The sequence below is a fragment of the Actinia tenebrosa genome, unplaced genomic scaffold (assembly GCF_029948245.1).
Source record: "Actinia tenebrosa isolate PJP-AT-01 unplaced genomic scaffold, QUT_ActTen_1.0 PGA_scaffold0__85_contigs__length_37466705, whole genome shotgun sequence".
Lineage (NCBI taxonomy): Eukaryota > Metazoa > Cnidaria > Anthozoa > Actiniaria > Actiniidae > Actinia > Actinia tenebrosa.
The window spans coordinates 27,379,792-27,403,356 of NW_028292569.1; the positions used below are offsets into that span (position 1 = coordinate 27,379,792).

A 23,565-nucleotide genomic window follows, 5' to 3' on the forward strand; every position below is an offset into this window, starting at 1 on the left:
AAAAAGTTTGGGCGCCAAAATGTTTTTAAAATTTCCTACAATCTGATTGGTTAACTTTGAAAAAGCCTCTTCTCTTGATTGGTCAAGTATACTAATGTAATGACGTCAATTGCAAAAGGGCGTCTCGGGGGTTACCTCTGAGATTTTTATGGAATGTCTCAAAGATCGGAAATACGGGAATAAAGGTATTTTTTCTTTAGTCTTTAGAAATCATTCGCACTAGTGCTTTTCGCTATTTATTCTTCCATTATTTTGAAACAAAATTAACAAAGAAAAATGATTTACTGTAGAATTAGTTCCCTTATATTTTTGAGGACGTCATGGGCTTGTCAAGCAGTACCTCATCACATGACTTAGATTAAGATACACGTGATTGAATAGTAGTCAGTGATTGGTGGAAAGGACCTGTCAATCCTCTTACATTGGAATGTCATCATTGTACACAAAGCACTTTCTCTTTTGCTTCGTCGACCATCTTTCAAAATTTTTTGTCGAAGCTATTAAAAAACCTTCTTTTCTTGACCAACCAAGGTAAGAAAACACATATGTTTAGTAGGGAATTTAGGAATAACTATTCCTTATTGTTTGAGACAATGTTGTTTATCAAAAAAAGCCAAACTGAGGGGGAATCATGACATGAAATAATACTCTGTACCTTGGATTTTTTTGAATTTTGTATGATGTGACATTGTTTACAGTTTATATTTTTCACTTCTGATGCAGTTAGCGGAGAAATCTCTCCCGATTTTCTCCCGGGTCATGCAAAAGGAGGCAAGCTATGTGTTTTGTTCCAAAACTGAACACTGAAAGGCTTGCAAATGTTCTGGAAGAAAATATTCGAAAAGAAAATGGCGAATTTCATATTGCGACCAAGATCTTCCATGCACTCCAAATCAAGGTATTTTTACTTATAAATCGAAAATAACGCTAATGTTTCGTTACATGAAGTTTAAGTGAAATAATTTTGGTTCTTCTTTTGCTAATGATGGACTGAGATAATATTTTAAGCTGTTTTAAAGTTGGATTAGGACGTCAACCGATCGTCATGAGATCTATGAATTTCATTATTATCCAAAATGGCGACTAAAGTCCCAAACCTGTACATTAAATTGGATATTGTTCAAAAACTACTTAACATTTATGTCAAAATAATCGCCAGTGATAAGGGTTTATTATATCCCAAACTCTCATTGCGGAAATATTAATCCGAACGAACAAGCCCGCAACAATTTTCCCCTTGTAAGATGTTAAGGCGATGGCGTAATAATTTATGTAAAATTAATCGAACCCTTCACGTCCTTTGCTGGCTCTCTTCCATTCGTTGAAAATTTAATGGCCTCGGGGGAAAAAATCTGATTATACTACAAGATATTTTCCTCATATAAATTTTATGATTTTCAACTTTTTAAGACTTTCTTTTTCTTTTTCTTTCTTTTTATTTATAAACTGATTATTGTGTTTGTATTTAATATTTTGATATAGTCCGCGACGATTATTTTTATTCTTGTTAGTCACTTTCTGGTCTGAAATATTTCAACCATTTTTTATGGGTTAAAGGTTAAAAAAGGTAGTAAAAAATAACCCTGTTTCCTGTAATAAAATAGTGCCTGTTTCTGAAACAATAAACAACCCGAGCGCGTGCCATACGCTTTATAACTATTGTACTATTGTATGGTTTTCCATTTTCAGGAATTATGTTAGATTCGTAATAATGAAAAAGAACAAACAAATTTCAAATTTGCGAGTTAAATTTTCTTGAGTTCTGGAAATCAAAAGAGGCCAGACGCATCCATCTGTCAAATGGAAAGGACTATTATTTTATAATCAAAAATGTTTTGTTATTCGAAAACCTGCAGGAGTTCTTTATTTACATTGACTCTTAAGGCTATTATATAGTGACCATATGGTAGACTATTGAAAGGTGTTAAGAAGTATAATTAGAAAACATGTACCCTTTTAACAGAGTCCAAAGTGTATTGCAAGGGGTAATGCTATATAAATAAATATATATGTATGTATGAAAAGGCCAAACTTAAGAAATAATTCGGTTATAGTAGTTGTTAGATGCCTTTTGAGTGTTGTAATATGCGTTACTAGGATAGATCACTTGTGTCACACGTGTCTTGAAATAATAGGTTATTATTCAAAATATTCTCAAACAAATATAATGTGGGAAAAGTTATCTAAAGCCATACTGTCCAGTTTTGAAAAGCTTTGTTGGACTCATTGCTGAATCGTATTATTCCTTTGTTACCAGGGAAGTGAAATAACTCCATCACTTCATGATAAGACTGTTCGTTGGATATGGCTTCTGAACCAAGACTTTGAATACCTTCCTGATACCTTCTCCCTCACTGTTAGCATTTTAGGCAGATTCCTTTCATTGGTCAAGGTAAGAGTGGTCCTATACTAGTTATATAGAAAATATCCATACCCCCACCACAAAGGGAATTTGTAAAAGGACTGCCCTACCCCCAGGAACTTTCAATTTTCTTTCATATGTACTCTGTAATTTTTTCCTTTCTCTGATCCCCCTCCCTTCCAGAATTTCCAATTTCCTTAGTTTGGTGGGGTATGGATATTTTCTGGGACTACACAATCCATCTTTAATGTACTTTATTCTACTTGGCTCAGTGTGATTACAAATACAAAACCTCAATAGGTACCACAGAGAGAGGGAGGAGCTGGGGTTTAGGGGGATTTGGCTTTCCCACTTTTTGCTAATAAATTTTACTACATTTTCAAATATATATTATAACATTATTTTTCAGGTTAAACCAAAATATCTAAGATGTATTGCCATATCAGCATACTTCTTAGCTATCAAGACCATGGAGGAAGATGAGGTAAGTTAATGATAATGTACAGTATTATTGTTTAATATGCCCAGTCATTACTGGTTGATTATTGCATATAGATATTTAATGTAGTAGCCATACTTGGAGTAGCTGAAAAGTTAGCACATATTTAATTGTATTTTTTTATACTTTTAGAATATACCATCACTTGCAGAGCTTGTAAGAGTGAGTGAGTGTGGCTGTTCTGCTTCTGATGTGCTTCGCATGGAGCGTATTATTCTGTCCAAACTTCAGTGGAACCTCAACATTATCACTCCATTGTCATTTCTACATCTTGTAAGTATTGACTTAATATTGCGTAAATTGCATTTCTGCTGTGAGATAGACCTTTGTCACACTGTTGCAACCATGTTTAGTCCCATGAGAATTAAAGCCTTAGTTTTCTGCCCCTGTAGCCTCATCCTGAAGTGCTCAAAGGTGAGGCTAGGAGGACAAAAATCTAATGTTCCATCCAACATAATTAATGCTGCATGAGAACGGTCTATATTATTTTGATTATCTTAGTAACTGTCCAGTCTTCAATAAAAGGGCATTAAAATATAACAAATTTTAAATCTCTAATGAGTCTTATTTATCCTTTCAGTATAATGCCTTAGTATTTTCTGGCTGTGGCTTCACCAAAAGTAACATGGCTCCTAATCAGCTTCTGAGCTCACTTACTGGAAAACTGGAGGACTGTCTTTGTAACTTTCAATTTACTCAGTTTAAGGTAAGAGAAAGACCCCAGTAAATAAGTGTGATGTTATTCTAAAAACCTAAAATAAGAACTTAATTACATTTTTATAGGGTTCTGTGCTGGCCTTGGCTTTACTGAGCCAAGAACTGGAGAGCTTGTCACCCAGGTGGTTTGGGACAATCCTCAAACTTCAAAAACTGACTGACACTGACCTTGGAGACTTGATTAGATGCCGTGAGTTAATACATGAGGTATTCAAAGAAGATTGCCATATTGGACGTACTATTCCCTGGAATAATAAAAAATCCAGGTCACCATACCAACATTCCCTTGAAACTATCTTTGAGTGTCCAGAAGATTTGCCAACATTTCCAGAACATTTGCAGCCATGCATGCCAACTTCACTCATGGCAGATGCTGACAGCTACCCTGATGATCCACAACCACTGCGAGATGAACTTAAGAGACTTCACAGTATTGCTGTTGGGGTTCTGAGTGATGAAGATTCTACTCCACAGACCAAGCGTCGTAGAGCAGAGATAGCAATGGCTTGTGGTCGTCAATCTCAAAAGGGCTGTGGTGTCTGTACCAATGAGGTTCATGCATTACAAGCAATTGCTTTGTAACAGTGTCAGTCTTGGAACAAACAACTGTGTTTCTGTTTCTGTGCCCCAAAAATAATTTATGTAGTTGTCTCTCATTTACTCTTTAGACACTAAAACTTTGCTGTGAAGGACTCAAAAAACTTTAAAAGATTCAAAAAACTTCAAAATATTTTTATGGTTATGTTGATATTTGTATAGGGTTAGCATATTGTTTAGTTAAAGTAGTTATTGTTTAATTACAAATCTTGTGTACTTTGTGACACTTAGTGTTTTGATGTTGGTTAAAATTATTACTCAGAATTCAAAACGATTATTATTGATGCTGATTTTAGCAGTCATCATCTTTATATTATGAAGTTAAATTTATTTATGACCAAAACATTTCTCGTAAGGACAGTTGTGTGGTTTTTAAAAAGTCACTGAGGCTGGATCTTACTAAAGAAGAATTACAAAAACATTCACAATTAGATGAATAAGTTGGGATGTTATGATTGCCTCTTTATATGAGGGAAATGTAAAAGATTCCATATTAAAAAACCATCATAGCAAGCTTAAAATAATGGCACAGGAACTGTAATAACCACAGTTGTAAGGTTGGCATTTAATGTAGCTTATTTTACACTTTGGACCGGACTTGGATATTTACGCATGATGGGTACTATATCTTACCCTTTAATGTGATAAATTAAAGGAAAAATGAAAAACAAAACACTCTTCAAAAAAAAACATTAAAATTTTGAAAACTGATAATGATGTGAATTGATTGAATTTGGGGGACAATGAAAATGGCTAACTCCAGCTCCTACGTTTTCTTACACTACTTTTAAACTTTTTACACTGAAGTTGCTGAAGAATTTGGTAATCCTAAATAGTTTACTACAGCCTTCTGACTGACCTCCCTCTTGCCCACCCTCACCCCCCTCCCCCCTTGACTTAAGATGAATAACCAGGGTATCCTGGCCAAGGTTATTGTTTTCTATAGAAAGCAAATCTAGTATTAAAAGTCTTTCAATAATAACAACTATGCCTACATATGCACATAAAGCACACATGGTTTTGTGCTATTCCAGGCACATGGACTCTGTAGGTGTCAAGCATGATGGCATTTTGCATAACAGTTCAATCATTTTGGTATCTTTTTGGCCATGCTAATTTTCACTATTATCTTGGTATTCTCAAAGTTTTAATATTTAAAAACAAAAAGAGACTTTGTACAGGATTATGGTAGTTTAGGTATAAAATATCAGGGTTAGGGTCTATCTGTGAGTTAGGACTGCTCAAGCAAGAATAGCATCATAAATTTGTTTTTTTACAAATCATCGAAGTGGACACTGTCTTGTTCTTCCCATAAGTTCTTTTTAGAGGTCTTGATTTAGTGTTCTTATTAGTTTTTTATTCAAGATGGCTGTCCCATTCCTAGTCTCTTTTCTGCCAAAGGACCAACTTCCATGAAAACTGACATCTGTCGATGATTCAGATTAACCCATTTGCTGGAACATACTTCTACACAGGATGTCTAAAAAACACAATCACTCATGTCATTATTATTTTCATATCAAAACAGACATTTTTTCATAAAATGGAAGATGGATAACTTGTACGTAAGGTGTTATTTGCTAAGAAAAATAGAGTGGTTCAAAAACCTTGGGGGAAAACAAAATTACATGAGAGTAAAGGGAATTTTAAATCATTGAATTTGAAATTAATTTAGAGGGGGGAAGGCTGGTGTGAAGTAATGCCTGACCCTGCTCATATGTATATATCCCCCTTGTTTTCTCATACATCAGGGGTGTTGTCAAAATTTTGCTCTTTTAGAACTTTGGTAAGTCAAATTTCACCCTTAATCACTTCTGGCTACGCAGGCTACTTCTGGCTATGCCCCTGTTCATTTACAGCCATTCTCAATCACACATGCCTCTCTAACGATTGTTTCTGTCACGACAAAGAAGCTTTTGGTGGACGTCAATCAAGGCATTTCCATGACATTATTTTTATAGGCCCTTATATCTTGTGCTTTCCGACAATGTTATGGGAATGCCTTGTGATTGAAGTCCACCAAAACCTGCTCCATCGCGACAGAAACAATAATTGCTGGAGGGGGTGTGTGATTGAGAATGGCTGTAGATAATAGAGATTTTGCCCAATTTCCCCTCCATAAACATTGGTACCACCCCTCTCTCCTGACTACCCTGTTAAAGTCTCCTTCCTTTTACCTCCTTCTCTCGCTCATGGAGAAGGTAAAAGAAGACTCTGCACCCAGGGTACCTCCTGACCAATAATGACATGTTCAATAAACTAAATCATTGGAAGCTGGTCCAGAGATAAGAGAGAAATAAATCTAAGGTCATTTGATTGGTACTCTGTGGTGGACTGTTTTACGATTTCTGCCAGTAGTACCTCTTCGCTTGTTAGTGATCTTTGATTTAGGTTAGTTATACAGGAACTGAAGCAATTTTCCGTCAATTTGTTGTACAGCATTAAAAACTCTCTGAACTGAAAAAGAGAAAAAGAAAAAAAGCGTAAGTTTATAAGCTTAGAAAGTTAATAGGCATGAAGTTGAAGAAATGAGTTGGGAATAAAACCCCACTTACATTCCGTGCAGCCACTGCCTCAGCACTTGGGGGATTCATTATAAAAGATATCAGCCCACTATTCTACCTAAATACTTTTGCATGCTTTTCTCTATTGGCCATAAATTTCCTACGTTTTTCAATAGTATTTCTTTTTCAATTATTTCCAAGATTACGACTGAGCCCGCAATGTTTAACAGTTTTTGTTCAACAAAAACGCTTGCGCACGCATTGTCAGCCCAGTCCACTCACGGTAGTTTCCCGCCAAAACCATTCGAAAAAGCAAAATAGAGAGCAGATTGTGTGTGGTATTATCGTCCAAAAACATCCTTAAATTTAGCTAAAACCATTAAAAATTCTTTTCTAAGGTAAGATGATTTTATATTTAATTCTTTTTATAGCTAAACATTCCCGAAGAATCGATGAAAAATAGTCTAAGATGATAATTTCATTGAAGAGTTTGTAGTGTCGCTTTGTAGAGCTGTTTTGCAAAGACATCGGAAAACTAAGATAATTAATCAATGTTTTTGTTTGATATTGAAGCCTCCAGGTAACATGGGTTATCTTGAGCGTCTGGAGCTGGAGAACTTTAAGTCTTACAAAGGCCGTCATACTATTGGTCCTTTCATGCGATTCACTGCCATCATAGGACCTAATGGATGTGGTAAGAAGGATCGGGGAAAGTGGAAGGGCTGATGGGACGATATTTGTATTCTTTAAGCTTATATGCGCAAAAAATAACAAAACTTTGAATTGAATAGCTAATGAAGTTGTCAAAAACAGCACTTCTCTATATCCTTCAATAGAATCCAACGATTTGCCATCATAACAAAATAGGGTTTTGGTGGATGTCAATCAAAGTTTTTACCACAAATGTAAATTTTCTTGCTTTCTGATTGATTGAGAGTAGTGGTAAATAGGAGGCCATACCAACGAATTACATCAACAGATTATTAATCATGCACTGAGCAAGCATATGCCTTGTGGATACATAACATTTTGATCAACTGTTGACATCACTAAATAATTTAATTTTTTTCTAAGTTTCTATGACATTTTTTATTTTTTATTTTTTAAGACTTGCAATGCTTTTTTTTCTCTTCACAGGCAAATCTAACTTGATGGATGCCATAAGCTTTGTATTTGGTGAAAGAACACAAAGTCTTAGAGTTAAGACTGTTAAGGTATCAATTACAGCTTCAAAATTTTCTATGATACTTGACTTGATGACTCATCTTTTTCCACATTGGAGTATGATTCATCTGCAACGGCAATGTCGCCAACATTTTTATGGGTTTATCAACATTATTAGGAACTTGAAGATTTGCAAAATCTATGACGTCAACCAGAAGTATACATGTAAATTTAAATTTCTGTTTGGGTTTCTGTCTATTGGAGATTTCATTCAAAACATTGTCAGTAAAGTCAATTGATCTACGGGAAAGGCAAAGTTATACACTTGCATTGACATTGAGCTCATAGATCTTACAAATCTTAAAATCTCTTATATCCCTTGTCACCCCTTGTAAGGCCACTATTTTGCCAACCTGTTCTGCTATGCACCTCCATGAGTTACTTCGTTAGAAAGTGAGGAATTGCAAGTTGACGACAAGCAATAGTTTCAGTTGCGATGTTTTTCAATAGAATACAAGACTTTTATTAACTAAGGTGTAAAAAAGTTAAGACGTTTAGCCATGGCCATAGCAGTCACATTGTAAGACCTTATAAACATACTGTATACAGTACACACTTTTATTCTCTTGTAAAGCACATTGAGATGATATATAAATGTGCTATATAAGAACCTCCCATTATTATTATGTATATTAGGACTTAATCCATGGTGCTCCAGTTGGCCGTCCAGTTGGCTCGACTGCTAAAGTAACAGCAGTTTATGCAGAAGAAGATGGAACCGAAATCAGATTCACAAGAAAGTAAGTTTCATTTAAAAAAAAATGAACTGCAAAGTAGTTGGGTTTGAAGCTGAGGGAAGGAAAATGCATTTTCTAGGAGTATTTTGAAAAGGCAATGTGAGTGATAGATCAACACAGGCCTTGTCTTTTACCAAGATCACCTTTGTCTACATAGTTGCTTAATATTGCATCTAATAGATAATGTATTGACTTGTACCACTATATATCAGGATTGTCGGCAGTGGTACAGAATATCGCATTGATGATAAAGTTTGCACCCCTCAAGCGTACACCAGCAAACTTGAGAGTCTAGGGATTCTCGTGAAGGCTAAAAATTTCTTGGTTTTCCAGGTAAAGTCTGTTACTTGTGTTCTGTTATGTTTTCTTTTTAAGTTCTTTCTTGGGATTATGAGGGACCAGCAGGATCACTATGAAAGAAGTCTCTCTAATAATCTGGAAATCGTTCAGTCAATATGTGCTGCCTCTCACCCTGTGCCTTGATGTTGAATGCTTAAACATGTGTTTCTGACTTAATAGACTGTAAATTTACTTCCTAACCAATTCTTAAACATTCACATTTAGGGTACTGTTGAATCCATTGCAATGAAGACTCCAAAAGAAAGGACTGCAATGTTTGAAAAGATTAGCAGGTGATTACATGTTTGTGCAAATGGACCTGGTTAGGCGTCAAACATGGGAAATGAGCCATTTTCAATGATATCATCATGCTAAGGGTCTGTTAAAACATTGATAACATTCATCATTGATAATGAAAAGAAGAACAGACATAAGCTATTCCTGAGTGCCCCTTTTGCATATGAATAGGTGACCCAATAACGACACTATCATAATCAAATAAATAATTATAATATATATATACAGATCTGGTGAACTGGGTGAAGCATATGAAAAGAAAAAAGCTGATATGATAAAAGCTGAAGAAGAAACCAGTTTTAACTATCACAAGAAAAAGGTTTGGTTTCCTAACTTTCAGCTAATCATTAGAGGATAGAATTAGTAATTATAATGTTAATCTAATTTTAAAAATTGTATCACCTTTATAGGGAATAGCTGCAGAGAGAAGAGAGGCAAAACTGGAAAAAGATGAAGCTGATAAATACAACAAGCTGAACCTAGAACTTGTACGTAAACTAATTTTCTCAAAAATGTAACATATTATGATTCTTTTGTATAGATTGCTTTCATAGCATGGCAGCTAGGTTAAGATGGATGGCCACAAGATTAGAATTGATTCATCACAGCCTGTATTTACGATTAAGAAAAGTCAATGCTTTATTTTCGTTTATTCTAATGCATATGTGTGTTAGTGTAGGGGTGGAGGTGGGGGGGGGGGGGGGGGGGGTCACAGAACAAAAGACTAGCATTTTACAGGATAACTCTCGATTTTTGTGCTGCCATATATTTTTTTATGGTGATCTATAAAACGTCCTGACCATTAAACTATAGCCTAACCTGGTTAATACATTTTGTTTGTTCTATTTTTTTCCAGGCTGATTGCTTGATGGAGTCCCAGTTGTTCAAGTTATACCACAACGAGCAAGAGGTTTCTCATTTAACCACAGAATTGCGGAACAAGAGTAGAGAAACTGAGAAACTAGAGAGTAAGAAGCAGTCTATTGAGCATCAGTTGAAAGGCAAAAAACAAGAAAATGCTAAGTTGGCAAGAGAAATGGCAACTATCGAAAAAACAATCAGGGAAAAGGTGAATCTCTTGAATAACACATATTTATTTATTTTGGTTGAGTGATTAGGCCAAACAAAAAAAAAGTGTTTCCTGTTGCATGAGAAAAATAATTGGGGTCAGTAGGTCGGATTTTCTTTACTGATACAACAGTGGAAATTAGCTTACTGGGAACCCTGTGGTGCATTTGGGAATGAAAAAATATTAGGGTCGATAAAAAATCCTCAAGAAAATTAGGGTCGGTCGCGCAACAGGAAGCACACTTATTAAACACACTACTAAAGATGTTGTATTATATCTCATTAGGAAGTTGAGTTAAACCAAAAAAGACCTGCTTTTATTAAGGCAAAGGAAAAGACTTCCCATGTTATTAAACGTCTAGAGACTTCCAAGTAAGTGTATTGATGATGATTGTAGTGGTCGTGGTGATGATGATATCTAATATTTCAATGTTGAAATACCTAGTTATTTAATTAAAAAGAATAGTTATAGGAAATATATAAATACCTGCATTGGTTACAATCATGTAAAAGATTCAATAGTAATCTCTTATTTTATCTTTTGGGGTTAATTGAAAAATACTAATTAGAATTTGTTTTTGACCATGAAAAGGAAAGCATATGAAAAGGCAAAAGAAGCACGACAGAGGCATCTTGCTGAGGTAGATACTGTATAATAATTAAAATTATTCTTAATATTAATTATTAGACTTGTCAATCAGCTTTACTGGTGAGAGTTATCATTAGTGAAATGGTCAAAAAAGTAACTTATTATTTGAGTGGAACTAATGAAAGCATCATGTAAAATACAGATTGATGAGTTGAAAAACTCCCTGGAAGAGGTGAGGCATCTTGCCCAAAAGTATGAGGAAGAAGTTGCTGAAGAAAGCCAAGGAGAAGATCTGGAACTCATGGATTCTCAGGTAACATTCATAGTAACACTTACAGGTTCTTGATGAGAGAGGGATAGGGGGCTGGCTCTCCCCTCCCTCCCCTCTCCCCCACATGGGCTATTAAAGGCAAAACAGTCCAGATACAATGTTTATACATTTCTAGGTTGAAGAGTACAACATATTGAAAGAGCAAGCGAGAAAAGAGACAGCAGCAATAAGGCAACAGCTGGATAGGGTAAGAAGTTTAAATAAATACCAGTAAAAGTGAAAATAAATATTGTGAAAAAATTTTGTCATTTCAACAAACATAGTGGGCACTTAGACCTAGGGCAAACGTTGAACTTTCCATGCACCGAACTTAATTACATCAAAGAATGCCGCCTCATTATCACCTGATATCCATTGTTTTTAATGAGTTCAGTGCATGGAAAGTTTGACGTCTGCCCTAGGCCTTACATACAGTACATACATAAACTTTATTAACTTGTCGGTTTTCTAGCATATTACAAGTGATACTCTAATCGGGGACACTTCTTTTGTTGTTTTATTCTCATGAGAAGGCAACAAGCATTTTACACCATTTCCAAACAGTCGTTATCAAAAGAAAAATCTAAAAAAATCTAAAGCCACAGTTATGGAGATATTGTTCATTTGTGTATGTTATGTAGATTAATCGTGACCAGCAATCTGATCAAGAAGCAGTTGATGCAATAAGACAAAGCAAGTTAGACATGCAGAACAGGAAGAAACAACTTGAAGAGCAAAGGTGGGTAATGAGGTCCTCCTGATACCAAAGCTATAATCATATTTATTGGCATTTATTTACAGTGTGGCCATTGCTACTAGCACCAAGGAATTATTATTATGTCAGTTAACCAAAAAGCAGGGAATTTTTTTTCGCAAACATAAAAGATGCAATCGTGGCAATAAATATTCTCAAGACTTAATAGCAATTTTCGGATGGTTAGGTTGCAGAAACATGATGGGCTGTTAGAATTAAAAGCAAAATGTACTGGAATATGTTACTAATAACAGTTCTTTTAATGTTTGTCCCAATTCCTTCTTTTTCTTGATTCACAGTGTCCAACTGAGAGAAAGGATAGACAAGCTAGAAGATTATCTCAAGTAAGTAACAACACTTAGTAGCACCACCCCCTACAGATATCCCATCAATCAAATAATTCATATATTTGTTCATTACACAATTTCTAATAGACCTTATCTGTGGTGTGATTTTCCAATTCAGCATGACAAACCTCTGGGGGAATGAAGAGCTATTGTTTTGAAACTCGTCAGGATATCATTGTTATTCCTTTCGTATCCTTTGGGATACTCATGAATTTTTCGAAGAGTAAAAACAAACGAAAATGAATCCCATTGTGGTTTGTCATGCTGAATTGGGAAAACATTGTCACACCATGAATAAAGTCTATTACACATTGACTTTTTCGCAATCTTTTCTTACTGTTTTTCTATACTTATTCACTACAATTTAGCACAAATGTCCAAACCGTGGAAAAATTGAAGGATGATTATTCCAAGTTATCTGATGAAGTGGAAGGTGCCAACACACGGCACAGAGATGTATCAGTATTGCTAGAGAGTGTGCAAGAAGAGTTGAATGAGGCCAGGTCTGATAAACATGAAAGTGCAAGACATCAGAAAAGAAAAGAAGTTATGGAAAGCATGAAAAGGTTGTTTCCTGGAGTCTATGGCAAACTTATTGACTTATGTGAACCTGTGCATAAGAAGTAAGTGTTTTTTAATAACTGGGTTATGATAACTTTATTTTTTTTAAATAACTGGGTAACAATCCACCATCAAGTCCCTCATTTAAGTGTGCAGCATGCTAAGAAAATTGTTCAACTTTCTGCTGAAGATCATACTGCAAATTGCAAAGAAACTGTTGCTCTGCCCACCCTACAGTACATGCACAAATCTTCTTGCTGCACAAAGTAGAAGCTTTTTTTTGCTCTCTTACAACAAGGAAAAATGTTGTAGTTGGAGTGGTTATAGTGACTACAGTTGCTTGCAATGCATCTTTGTTATGCAATGAGTCATTACGTTATCATCCATGTTACCACACATTTATGTTTTTCAATTTTTTTGTTGGTATTTGGTTATAAAGATCTCTATTTTACTGGCTGTTTTTCTTAAAATGACAGTTTTGAGTAACTTCTCCTTTTCTGATTACCAGGTATAATCTTGCAATAACCAAAGTTCTGGCTTCAAACATGGATGCCATTATAGTAGATACAGAGAAAACAGCTAAAGACTGTATCCAGTACTTGAAAGAACAGGTACGTATAGTGAGGGGCGCTAAAACCATGAATCTGGTGGGAAAATGCCAAAAACGAATGATCTCGAAGGAATTAGAAAAAAAATTGAAGTGTAAAAAATGCCATAGACATTTCTCAAGAAAACTGCAACAACAACAACAAAATTAACTGAAAAACTGCATTTTAAATTGTCTGAATTCTAAAATCCAAAAATTCTCACATGCCCCTCTTGGGTGGCTGTACTCATGTCTTAACCTCATGATGTGTCGTGTCCAGCATCTGGAGTCAAAGTTTACACATGTTTGAATTTTCATTTCTGTTAGAGAGCTGAACGTGAAACCTTCCTTGCCCTGGACTTTATACAAGTGAAGCCAATTAGCGAACAGCTAAGACAACTGGGTGGAAATACTAAACTTGTGATGGATGTCATTAGGTACTCTCCCTCGGTTGTGAAGGTATTTTTTCTTTTCTTATTTAATATTACTATTAAGTTCTGTGAAATGATTTGAAAATATTTTGTAGCATGTCAACCAGTAGGTGGTGGAATACAGTGTCTATAAACATTGGCAAAATTTGTTATTGCTATTCACTACCAAGTACACCAAAGTACAGCAGTGGCACAGCTTGACAGGGTGGAACTTCATGTAATGTGTAGTTCCAGAAATTATTCATACATTATCCCTATCTCTAATGGAGGAATTTATCGAACTCCCCCTACTCCCAGAAATTCCAATTTTCTTCCATACAAACTCTGTATTATACAAACTCTGTAATTATTTTTCTGACCCTCCCACCCTTCCAAATCCCTCTGTGGGGTGTATATGGGTAAAATATTCAAAATATTCATAATTTCAAAAAAGTTACACAATAGATTTCTTGCCTCTATGAGTCATTCATATTTTTCTGCCTTCTTATTGATTGTGTTCTTGATTGTGTTATATATATACCCTTCCAAATCCCTCTTTGGGGTGTGTATGGGTAAAATTTTCAAAATATTCATAATTTCTAGAAAGCTACACAATAGAGATTTCTTGCCTCTATGAGTCATTCATATTTTTCTGCCTTCTTATTGATTGTGTTATATTTATAGAAAGCATTGCAGTATGCCTGTGGTAATGCCCTGGTATGTGATACAATGGAAGAAGCAAGGAAACTTGCCTTTGGAGGATCAGAGAGAAAGAAGACTGTGTCTTTAGATGGTACTCTCTTTCAAAAGTCTGGAGTCATTTCTGGTGGTGTTAGGTAATAAAAATCTTTTATAAGGAGTACTGTTTAAATGCTTTAAACAAATCAGTATATTGTTTTTTGTTTTGTTATGTAAGTTGGGTAGTGTTTGAGACTGGGATCTGTAAGATAATCTTGTATTTAATGACATGTGTCAATCACCAAACTGCTGACTGTCTGCTGATCATTGGCCAACAGTCAGCAGACTGACTCCCGACACATCTCAGCTTGTCATAAAGTACACTATTACAGATCTGTAATTTGATCTTCATTGGCTTTGCAACTTGTTAAGACTTCTCTCTAATCCATTTATCCTCAGCTTTAAATATTCTTAACAGAGTACTGATGGGTTTCTTACATATTAAATTATAGTGACTTGAAAGCAAAGGCCAAGCGCTGGGATGAAAAGCAAGTAGATGGTCTTAAGAAGAAAAGAGATCAATTCCTTAACGAGCTGAAGGATTTGGCCAAACATCGCAGAAAGGAACCGGAATTGCAAAACTTGCAGTCACAGATTGATGGGCTCGATAACCGCCTGAAATTCTGTCGCAAAGATAGAGACAACATAGTAAGTTTGTATAACATTTAAACAAGATATGTTTCACTAGCTTACTTACATACTACAGAACCTTTTTGGTCTAGTTTCGTTGAGTCATTCAATAAAATATCCCCAATAGGTACTACCAAACCTTTTTGGTCTAGCTCTTTGAGTCATTCAATAAAATATTCCCAGTAGGTACTACAGAACCTTTTTGGTCTAGCTCTTTGAGTCATTCAATAAAATATTCCCAGTAGGTACTACAGAACCTTTTTGGTCTAGCTCTTTGAGTCATTCGATAGAATATTCCCAGTAGGCTCTACAGAACCTTTTTGGTCTAGCTCTTTGAGTCATTCAATAAAATATTCCCAGTAGGTCCTACAGAACCTTTTTGGTCTAGCTCTTTCAATAAACTATTCCCAGTATTAATAGACCTTATTATTTTAGGCATAATTTGTCCCATTTTAGATCAGTGTCATTCCCTAAAGTGGCATTTCTTTGTTTATTGGTTGCGCATGTCACATGCATATAGCAAAGAATTGTTACTCCCCTCCATAGAGGTTGGCTAGCCACCCAATCCACCCCCCTGGACCTGTCCTTGACATATGAATACATACTATATGACGTATGATCTGAAATGTGAAAAGATATTACTAATCTAAGAGATTTTTCTTCAATGTATAGGAAAACCAAACTTTGGCTGAGATTTCTCGTGAACTGAGAATAATTGATGGGAAGTTGAAAGCACTAGAGGTGAGTGTTGTTTTTATCTTACTGTAAGCATTGTTCCTCTCAGGAATTTCGCATTAGGATTTTGTATGGTTTATTTATGGAAGCTCATATGAGTGACTTTAAGCTTCATCAAGAATGTATTGAGGATGGCAAGGCTGGCAAGCAAGTTTTTAAAATTTTTTTCATTTGTGCATCATCAACCTTGGATTTGCAATTCATTCTAGGTTGTGAAAAAGTTCCTGCTAATGCCAAGGACAATGAGGCATGCATGAAAAAACGTTTTGAAACTGTGCTAGCATCATTGTCCTAGTTTTGCCATTCTCGATACGTTTTTATGTGTAAGCTTCCTATCTGAAGGAACTACATGTCTCACCTACACCATTTTCACATTACTATTGATACTTTAAATTTTAGCCTGATAGAGCACGCTTACTTGCATCAATGGGTGAAAGAGAGCAAGAAATTAAGAGGACAGAGATGGAGATGAACCAAGTTGAAGACAGGGTAAATATTAATGACGATTATTGATCATTAGGCAGGAGTAATTTATTTGCAGGGGATGGGGGAGGGAGGGGGCAGAGGAATCTATGTGGACTATGACAAAGATCATGGCTCTTTCAGTATATTCTTTATGAGCAAAACGTTTTATTGATAAAAAATTTGATGAACCTTGCCTTGATTCCTCTGGGAAGGCACTAGAGGTGTGGCTAATTTTGCTTGACTAACTAAAGTGATTTATACTAAACCATATCTGTCTTAGGTTTTCCAAGACTTCTGTGATACAATTGGTGTGACAACTATCAGGTACATGTTCTATAAATAGCAGGAATAGGTGTATAGGGGTTTTATTAAGGGTCAGGGATGCTACAACGGTGAATGAGCAAATTTTTCTAGCTTAAACTACCATTTACAGCCTAGTAATTTGTATAATGTTGACTTAGATTTTCCAGTTGTTCCATGACTTTTGAATGAAATATGAAAATTGAATATGCATATTTTCATGCTTTCAAATCTTCTTTGGTATCTTTAGTTTGCTCTTTATATCTTTTATATTGAATAGGCAATATGAAGAGAAGCAACTGAAAGCACAGCAAGAAAGGTCCAAGAAACGGTTGGAGTTTTCCAAACAAGAGTCAAGGCTGCAAAACCAGGTGCAGTATTTGGTTTATTTTGAGATACTTAAAATATCAGATTACGATCCATGTGCATACAGTCATATAGTCATCTCTCGTTCTCAGTGGGTTTTATATAGTGTTTATAGTTAGCTTTCCCGTCCACCCTCCCATGTACAGGAGTGGGCCAAAGTTTATTTAGGTCAGCTGATCGGGATCATCTGTCCTGTTCCTCGGTTTGTTGCTTGTGTTGGTCAAATAAACTTCCTTTACCCAATGAAGAATACCTTGGCTAGTTGTCTTGTGTTTAATTATATTGCATAGAATTACAAAAGAAGGACCTAACTGTTCCACTAAGGGTTTAGGCTCAAAAATAATATAATAAAAAGAATAATGTCTGAATGTTGAAAGTGTGTGAACATTCTTTCTGCTTGAATTTGAGTGATGACTTGACTAAAATATCGAAAATTAATGGTTCAAAATAATGCATGTAAAAGGAAAAAATTCAGATCTTCATGATTCCCTTCCCCAAAAAAATAGATATGCTCAACATTTGCGTATTATTTTGTTTAGCTTGATTATGAACAAAGCAGAGATAGCAAGGGTAAGTGTTTCATATATTTTTCTTTTATTACATTGTGAGACCCCATAAAACACACAAAAAAAACCATGGTAAGCATGCCCAGTAGAGATGAGATTCATGTGCTATGATTATTAAACCTAGTGGTAGTGAGTGTGGCGTGTTATATACACAGCATTAGTCTCTGACTTACGGAGACTTGGCGATAACTCCTTTATTTTATTTTAAATGTTTTATTTCACAGCTCAAGTGAAGAAGATTGAGAAGAGCATAAAGAACGATGAAAGAGAGATAAAAGAACTAAAAGAAGAAGAAAAACAACAGCTGAAGGTTTGTCTTCGATAGCTATACCTCTACTCCCATCACCTCCTCTTACATACTGTTCGTCTGTCTCCCCGTGTCGATTAGTCAAGGAAGATTGGTTACAAGTCAAAAGTCCCAGGGGAGGGGGCTGGGGAGGGAAGGACGAAAGTACTGATACTAATGCTGTGCTGGCTAAAATTCTCTTAGGTGATTGACTTTGAAACAAATGAGCTTGAAAAGTTGAGGCTGGACAGAAGTGCCAAGAAATCACAGATAGATGAGAAGGTTTGTAACCATGTTGTGTTTTGCGGTTTCTTCATTCCAATTTCCTACTGTTATCTTAGGGACACCCTACCAACACCCCACTGATTACCTACTGTAACCATACCGACTCCAATTCTGAAGTCGTATTGTTTACTATCACTGTCACCCTTTGTTTTTATACCAAGAGTCCATGATATCTTGGATACCATAAGGAAATATTATGATAAATTATCATTTTTCTTTGTATTTGGCATTAATTGTTAGGATCTCGAAGTGAAAGAGATTAGGAAGGCTCTTAATGCACATCTGAAAGATGTCACATCTATTCAAAAGCAAGTAACATCCCTGGTGAGTAGATTTTCAATTTTGTCTTGTGTGTTGAGCATGTTATGTTGTTGTTATAAAGGTGTTTATACTCTATTTTTATCAGGACACTCAACTGGAACAGAAGAAAGCTGATCGACATGGACTTTTAAAGTCTTGCAAGGTAAGAAGGATGTGATGTTGTTGTAGATGATGAATATGCTGATGATGATGATGATGATGGTGATGGTGATTATGCTAATAATGGTGCTGATGATAGATGATGATAATGGAGATGTTGGTATTCATACTGATGCCAATGATGTGGATTATGATGATGGTAATGATTATGATGGATGATTATATTGTAAATGATAAAGGGATGATGGATGTAATGGCAATGATGATGATGATGATGACTGTATCGTTGCCACAAAGTATAGAAAATAGACTGGAGACTTAAGTGTGTTTCATGAGAAGCTTTTACTAGAGCATGTCGCAAGCAGCGAATACATGAGTAACATGAGACTATTTGTAATATGATTATACTGAGGATCACGTGATCGTTACAATGACAAGTACCATGACAATACTGCAAAAGTTTCACACTACACGTAGATATTTTCTTTGTCATCATGTTAACAGATGGAGAACATCATGCTACCACTAAAAAGGGGTAACATGGAGGACATTGATCTAGGCGAGACAAGCGCTAGTCAACCAGAAGAAGAATCTACTTCCATGGAAGTTGATGGTTCAAGTAGCCAGGTTAGCTAAACCACTTTACGACATGAGAAACCCTACTAGAATTTATCCATTAAAAAATTTAAATTGGACTTGTAATAAAAAACTTTCTAACAGAAAAACGTTTTGTTATTTAGTTATTGTTATGCTGTGATATATAAAGGACATATTTTTTATGTAATAGTATTTAGAGATATTGAAATGCGGGACCTTATGTTCATGTTTATTATTCTAACACAGGGGACACGACCTTCTACCCATGAACGCGAGGCTAATATCATCCTTGATTACTCATCTTTAAGCCGAAAACTCAAAGAGGTAAGACCACAGTAACTATCATAAAAAGTTGTCAATTAAATTTGAATCACGATTGTTCTGTTTAATTCCGGTTTAAAATGTTGAAAAACGAGTGGTTGTAAATCTCCCCCACCCCACCCTGCACACCCACAAATTGTTGTCCCTACAACTGTAAATCTATTTTTATCATTAATCTCTGACTGTTACCGTTATATTATATCAGCATGAAGATCCTGCAGAAGTCCGAAACATGGCCAATGAATTAGCAAATAAGGTTACTAAGCTACAGACCACATTACAAAGAATCCAAGCTCCCAACATGAAGGCTCTAGAAAAGTATGTATGATAGTATATTGGTCACTACCTGGGAGAGGGGGTCAGTCCATTGATCACTTCTTGGGGGTGGAGGGGTGGGGGGTCAGTTCATTGGTCACTACCTGGGGAGAGGGGAGGGGATCCAGGGGGAACTAGATTTTCTGATTAGTATTATGGATATGTTTCATATGTTGCTTTAATGTTGTACAGACTTGAAGGAGCCAGCTCACGTTTCCAGGAAACAAACTCAGAATTCGAACAAGCACGATCGACAGCACGCAAGGCCAAGATAGAATTCGAGTCTGTTAAAAAACAAAGGTAGGAAATATGTCACTTGTCTATGTATTTGATTTCTTTTGATTAAACCTATTGCATGGGATTATTTCAGGTACGATCGCTTCATGGATGCGTTTGAACATGTCTCTACAAGAATCGATGACATCTATAAGGTACACTGAAACACCACTCCATTTTTTGTCTTTAAGTTTTTGTCTGTTGCTGTTGTTTATTTGTTTGGTGTGTTTTGTTTAATTTTTGTTTTGCTTTTCTTCTTCGTTCTTACTTTTGGTTGATAATTCAAATTGGTTTCTTGCTTCTAGGAGCTGGCGAACAATCCTAGCGCTCAAGCCTTCTTAGGGCCAGAAGATGCAGAGGTCTGTAGCAACATATGGCTAGGCCATGACCTGTTTCCCTTTTTTATTTGGATCACACTACTGCCAATATTCTTTATCATCACCATCACCAGCATTATCATCATCAGCATCACCATGATCACCATGATCATCATCATCATTACCACCATCATCATCACCATGATCACCATGACCATCATCATCATAACCATTATCATCATCATCATCACCATGATCATCATCATCATCATTATCACCATCATCATTACCATCACTATGATCACAATCACTATCATTATCATTACAGGGAGCCCATGTCACCAAAAGAGTTGGGTGGTTCGTTCATTTGGTTGTTAAGCTTTACTGTCTTGTATATTTTAGGAACCATACCTTGGTGGTATTAACTACAACTGCGTTGCTCCAGGAAAAAGGTATAAAACAAAATACTACGCAATAGTTGATAGATTTAGTGTCACTGGCGTGAAACTAGTTGGAAGAATTGATAACCAAGACTTGCTCTTGGTGGACTATTGACGGTTATGGCTTGGTCACACGGTGCGTCGCTTGTAACGTATGTTCAACACTGCAACTGTCACATGCAATGTTATGCAACCACAAAATTACATTATACATTCACTACTGCAATGGCTGCGCCGACTTCGCACACAATGCATGTTCACCACAGCTGCTGTCGCATGCAACATTACAAAACCACAACATTACACCATGTGTTCCACCACTGCAATGGCTGTACGCAACAGTCGTACTTTCAGTAGTTTGCTTAAAGATGTAAATTCCTTTCATTGCAGGTTCAGACCGATGGACAACTTATCAGGCGGAGAGAAAACTGTTGCTGCTCTGGCTTTGTTGTTCAGCATCCATAGGTTCGTAAAAACCTATGATTCTTATTATTTATTCATCCATCCATTTGTTGTTGTTTTTTTTGGCGGTATTTATTTTTGTTCGGTCCCCGCGTTCGTTTGTCCGTTGGTTTCCTGAGATAGCGAACATGGTGCATTGTGGTGTAGCTTCGATTCAACATCTTTTTTTTCACCATGCCTTATATTCCCAATCTAGACCAGAATTCATTCTAAAATGAAAACATGGCATAGACCCTTTCTGAGATAGTGAACATGGTGCATTATGGTGTAGCTTCGGTACAAACATCTTTTGTTCGTCATGCCTTGTATGGTGTTGTTTGTACCGAAGCTAGAGCACAATGCATCGTGTTTATCGAACTCAGAAAAGGCCTATTGTGTGTGTATGTTTTCTATGTAACTTGTTTTGTGCTGTAAAAAATTGTGAATTTTGATCTCTGTTCTTTCCTAATGACATCACTGACTAACCTTGCATGTCTTTCCTTTAGCTATCAGCCTGCACCTTTTTTCGTATTAGATGAGATTGATGCGGCACTCGACAACACAAACATAAATAAGGTACATTTTTGGTTTGTTTGATACCATGCATGGGTACACAAAATGATCTCGACTGCGAGGCTAACGTGAAAACGCAAAAGAACTCAAGTTTTCTCAAGGTTGCGTGCGCATCCAACTTGACGGGCACAAAACTGAAAAACACAAATTCAATAAAAAGACAGTTTTATATTTAATGAGGAGAATATTCTGATCGATTTTATGAATTCTTATCGGAAAAAAAATTCATAGCAATGCATGATAATACTCGTGTTCTGGTATCGTAGCCCATCAAGTTCCTTAAATTTGGATGCGCACGCAACCTTGACAAAATAGAATTTGTGGCATTTCTTTCGTTTCCATATCAGCCTCGCATTAAAGATTCAATTTCCAATTTCCAAAAGGGTCCACCTTTTGAGCTGCTCTAGGAATTGATTCAAGGGGCCTATACGACCTCATCATTCATGAAATGTGGAACTGAAGGACAATCGTATTGTCCGTTCTGTTATCCTAGGTGGCTAGGTACATCATTAACCAGACACGAGAACACTTCCAGTGCATTGTTATTTCACTGAAAGAAGAGTTTTACACCAGAGCTGAAGCTTTGATTGGCATCACGGCGGAGGTTAGTACACAAACCGTAAAAAGTGACCCTAATATGTATCTACTATGCCCGCGCCTTTTTCAAAGATCATTCCTAAAGAATTGTTTATTTGTATTTCGCTATTAACAAATATTGTATAAAACAAGCGAGAAAGAAAAAAAGTGACTAAATGCAGGGGAGCTAAAGTAACTATACGTTTTCTAACCTGCCTGAACGGGCGCTGTTACGAGAATATTTTTTGTGCAACCTTTCTCGCAAAATAAATTGTTACAGATTGCAACATAATGTACCATGTTGCACGCGCAATTCTGTTGCATTTGTCTTGCGCAGAAATTTGTTGCCACTTACAGAGTGCCACATTTTTTACGCAACAAAAAAATAAGAAATACAAGTTGCGCGAATATGATAACACGAAAAAGCTTGTGTAGTCTAAAGTGTGCAATGGATGCTGGTAGTTATAGTTAATGAGGCCATAATTCAAATGTCCTATTGGGTTCAATCTTGGACTGTATAGTTGATGTATTGATGAGATGCTTGTTGTCTTGTTGTTTGAACACAGCCCGATAATGAATGCACCGTGAGCCGCGTCTACACCCTCGACTTGACCAAGTTCCCTGAATAAAACTATCAAGCATTTGCAAAAGGAGGATTAGACATCATAGATCAGAAGTCCATTTCTTTAAAATTCCATTAATTCGTGTTATTTCCTTCAGCATTTTACTCTGCACTTTAATGGTTTTTAGCTGATTATATAATCACTTGTTGTTTCAAAAATAAACAATAGTTATTGATGTCTTTTGTTTTGTATGGTTTGTTTCAATCTCGTACCCAGAGCCCACGCTGCTCTTGGTCAGTAGCGAGAAACGTTGCTGACGAAGAGCAACGTGGGATCTGGGTACGAGATCGGGTTTGTTTAGCCTGGTAATATGAATCATTATCGGGAATGACCCACCCCTCCCCCACATATAACTCTTTAGCATAGAATCAAAATAGTATAACAGACAGAATAC

At 36.1% G+C, this 23,565-nt stretch overlaps 3 protein-coding genes across 3 annotated transcripts; 2 read left to right on the forward strand and 1 right to left on the reverse strand.

Moving 5' to 3' along the window:
• The first annotated feature begins 379 nt into the window (after positions 1-379).
• Positions 380-4,889, forward strand: LOC116286897 (cyclin-I). Its single transcript, XM_031693489.2, has 7 exons — positions 380-531; positions 724-898; positions 2,258-2,392; positions 2,772-2,846; positions 2,994-3,134; positions 3,442-3,567; positions 3,645-4,889. The coding sequence occupies exons 2-7, from the start codon at positions 779-781 to the stop codon at positions 4,158-4,160; spliced, it is 1,113 nt and encodes a 370-aa protein (XP_031549349.1). The 5' UTR covers positions 380-531; positions 724-778; the 3' UTR covers positions 4,161-4,889.
• Positions 4,717-6,882, reverse strand: LOC116286899 (mitochondrial import inner membrane translocase subunit Tim10 B). Its single transcript, XM_031693493.2, has 3 exons — positions 6,731-6,882; positions 6,537-6,632; positions 4,717-5,655 (listed from the first exon to the last, which is right to left on the reverse strand). Exons 1-3 carry the CDS (start codon positions 6,767-6,769, stop codon positions 5,536-5,538), a joined length of 255 nt encoding a protein of 84 aa, XP_031549353.1. The 5' UTR covers positions 6,770-6,882; the 3' UTR covers positions 4,717-5,535.
• Positions 6,883-6,965: 83 nt separating this feature from the next.
• On the forward strand, positions 6,966-23,347 carry LOC116286877 (structural maintenance of chromosomes protein 1A). Its single transcript, XM_031693463.2, has 40 exons — positions 6,966-7,077; positions 7,253-7,373; positions 7,817-7,893; positions 8,540-8,643; positions 8,853-8,973; positions 9,205-9,272; positions 9,505-9,595; positions 9,687-9,764; positions 10,133-10,345; positions 10,631-10,716; positions 10,937-10,985; positions 11,136-11,246; positions 11,380-11,451; positions 11,885-11,982; positions 12,297-12,341; positions 12,713-12,967; positions 13,414-13,516; positions 13,819-13,950; positions 14,586-14,737; positions 15,092-15,287; positions 15,942-16,010; positions 16,404-16,493; positions 16,750-16,793; positions 17,050-17,140; positions 17,675-17,705; positions 17,926-18,011; positions 18,192-18,269; positions 18,513-18,596; positions 18,679-18,735; positions 19,197-19,319; positions 19,536-19,613; positions 19,816-19,928; positions 20,118-20,225; positions 20,296-20,356; positions 20,507-20,560; positions 20,921-20,970; positions 21,349-21,423; positions 21,906-21,975; positions 22,466-22,576; positions 23,115-23,347. Exons 2-40 carry the CDS (start codon positions 7,265-7,267, stop codon positions 23,175-23,177), a joined length of 3,696 nt encoding a protein of 1,231 aa, XP_031549323.2. The 5' UTR covers positions 6,966-7,077; positions 7,253-7,264; the 3' UTR covers positions 23,178-23,347.
• The last annotated feature ends 218 nt before the right edge of the window (positions 23,348-23,565 follow it).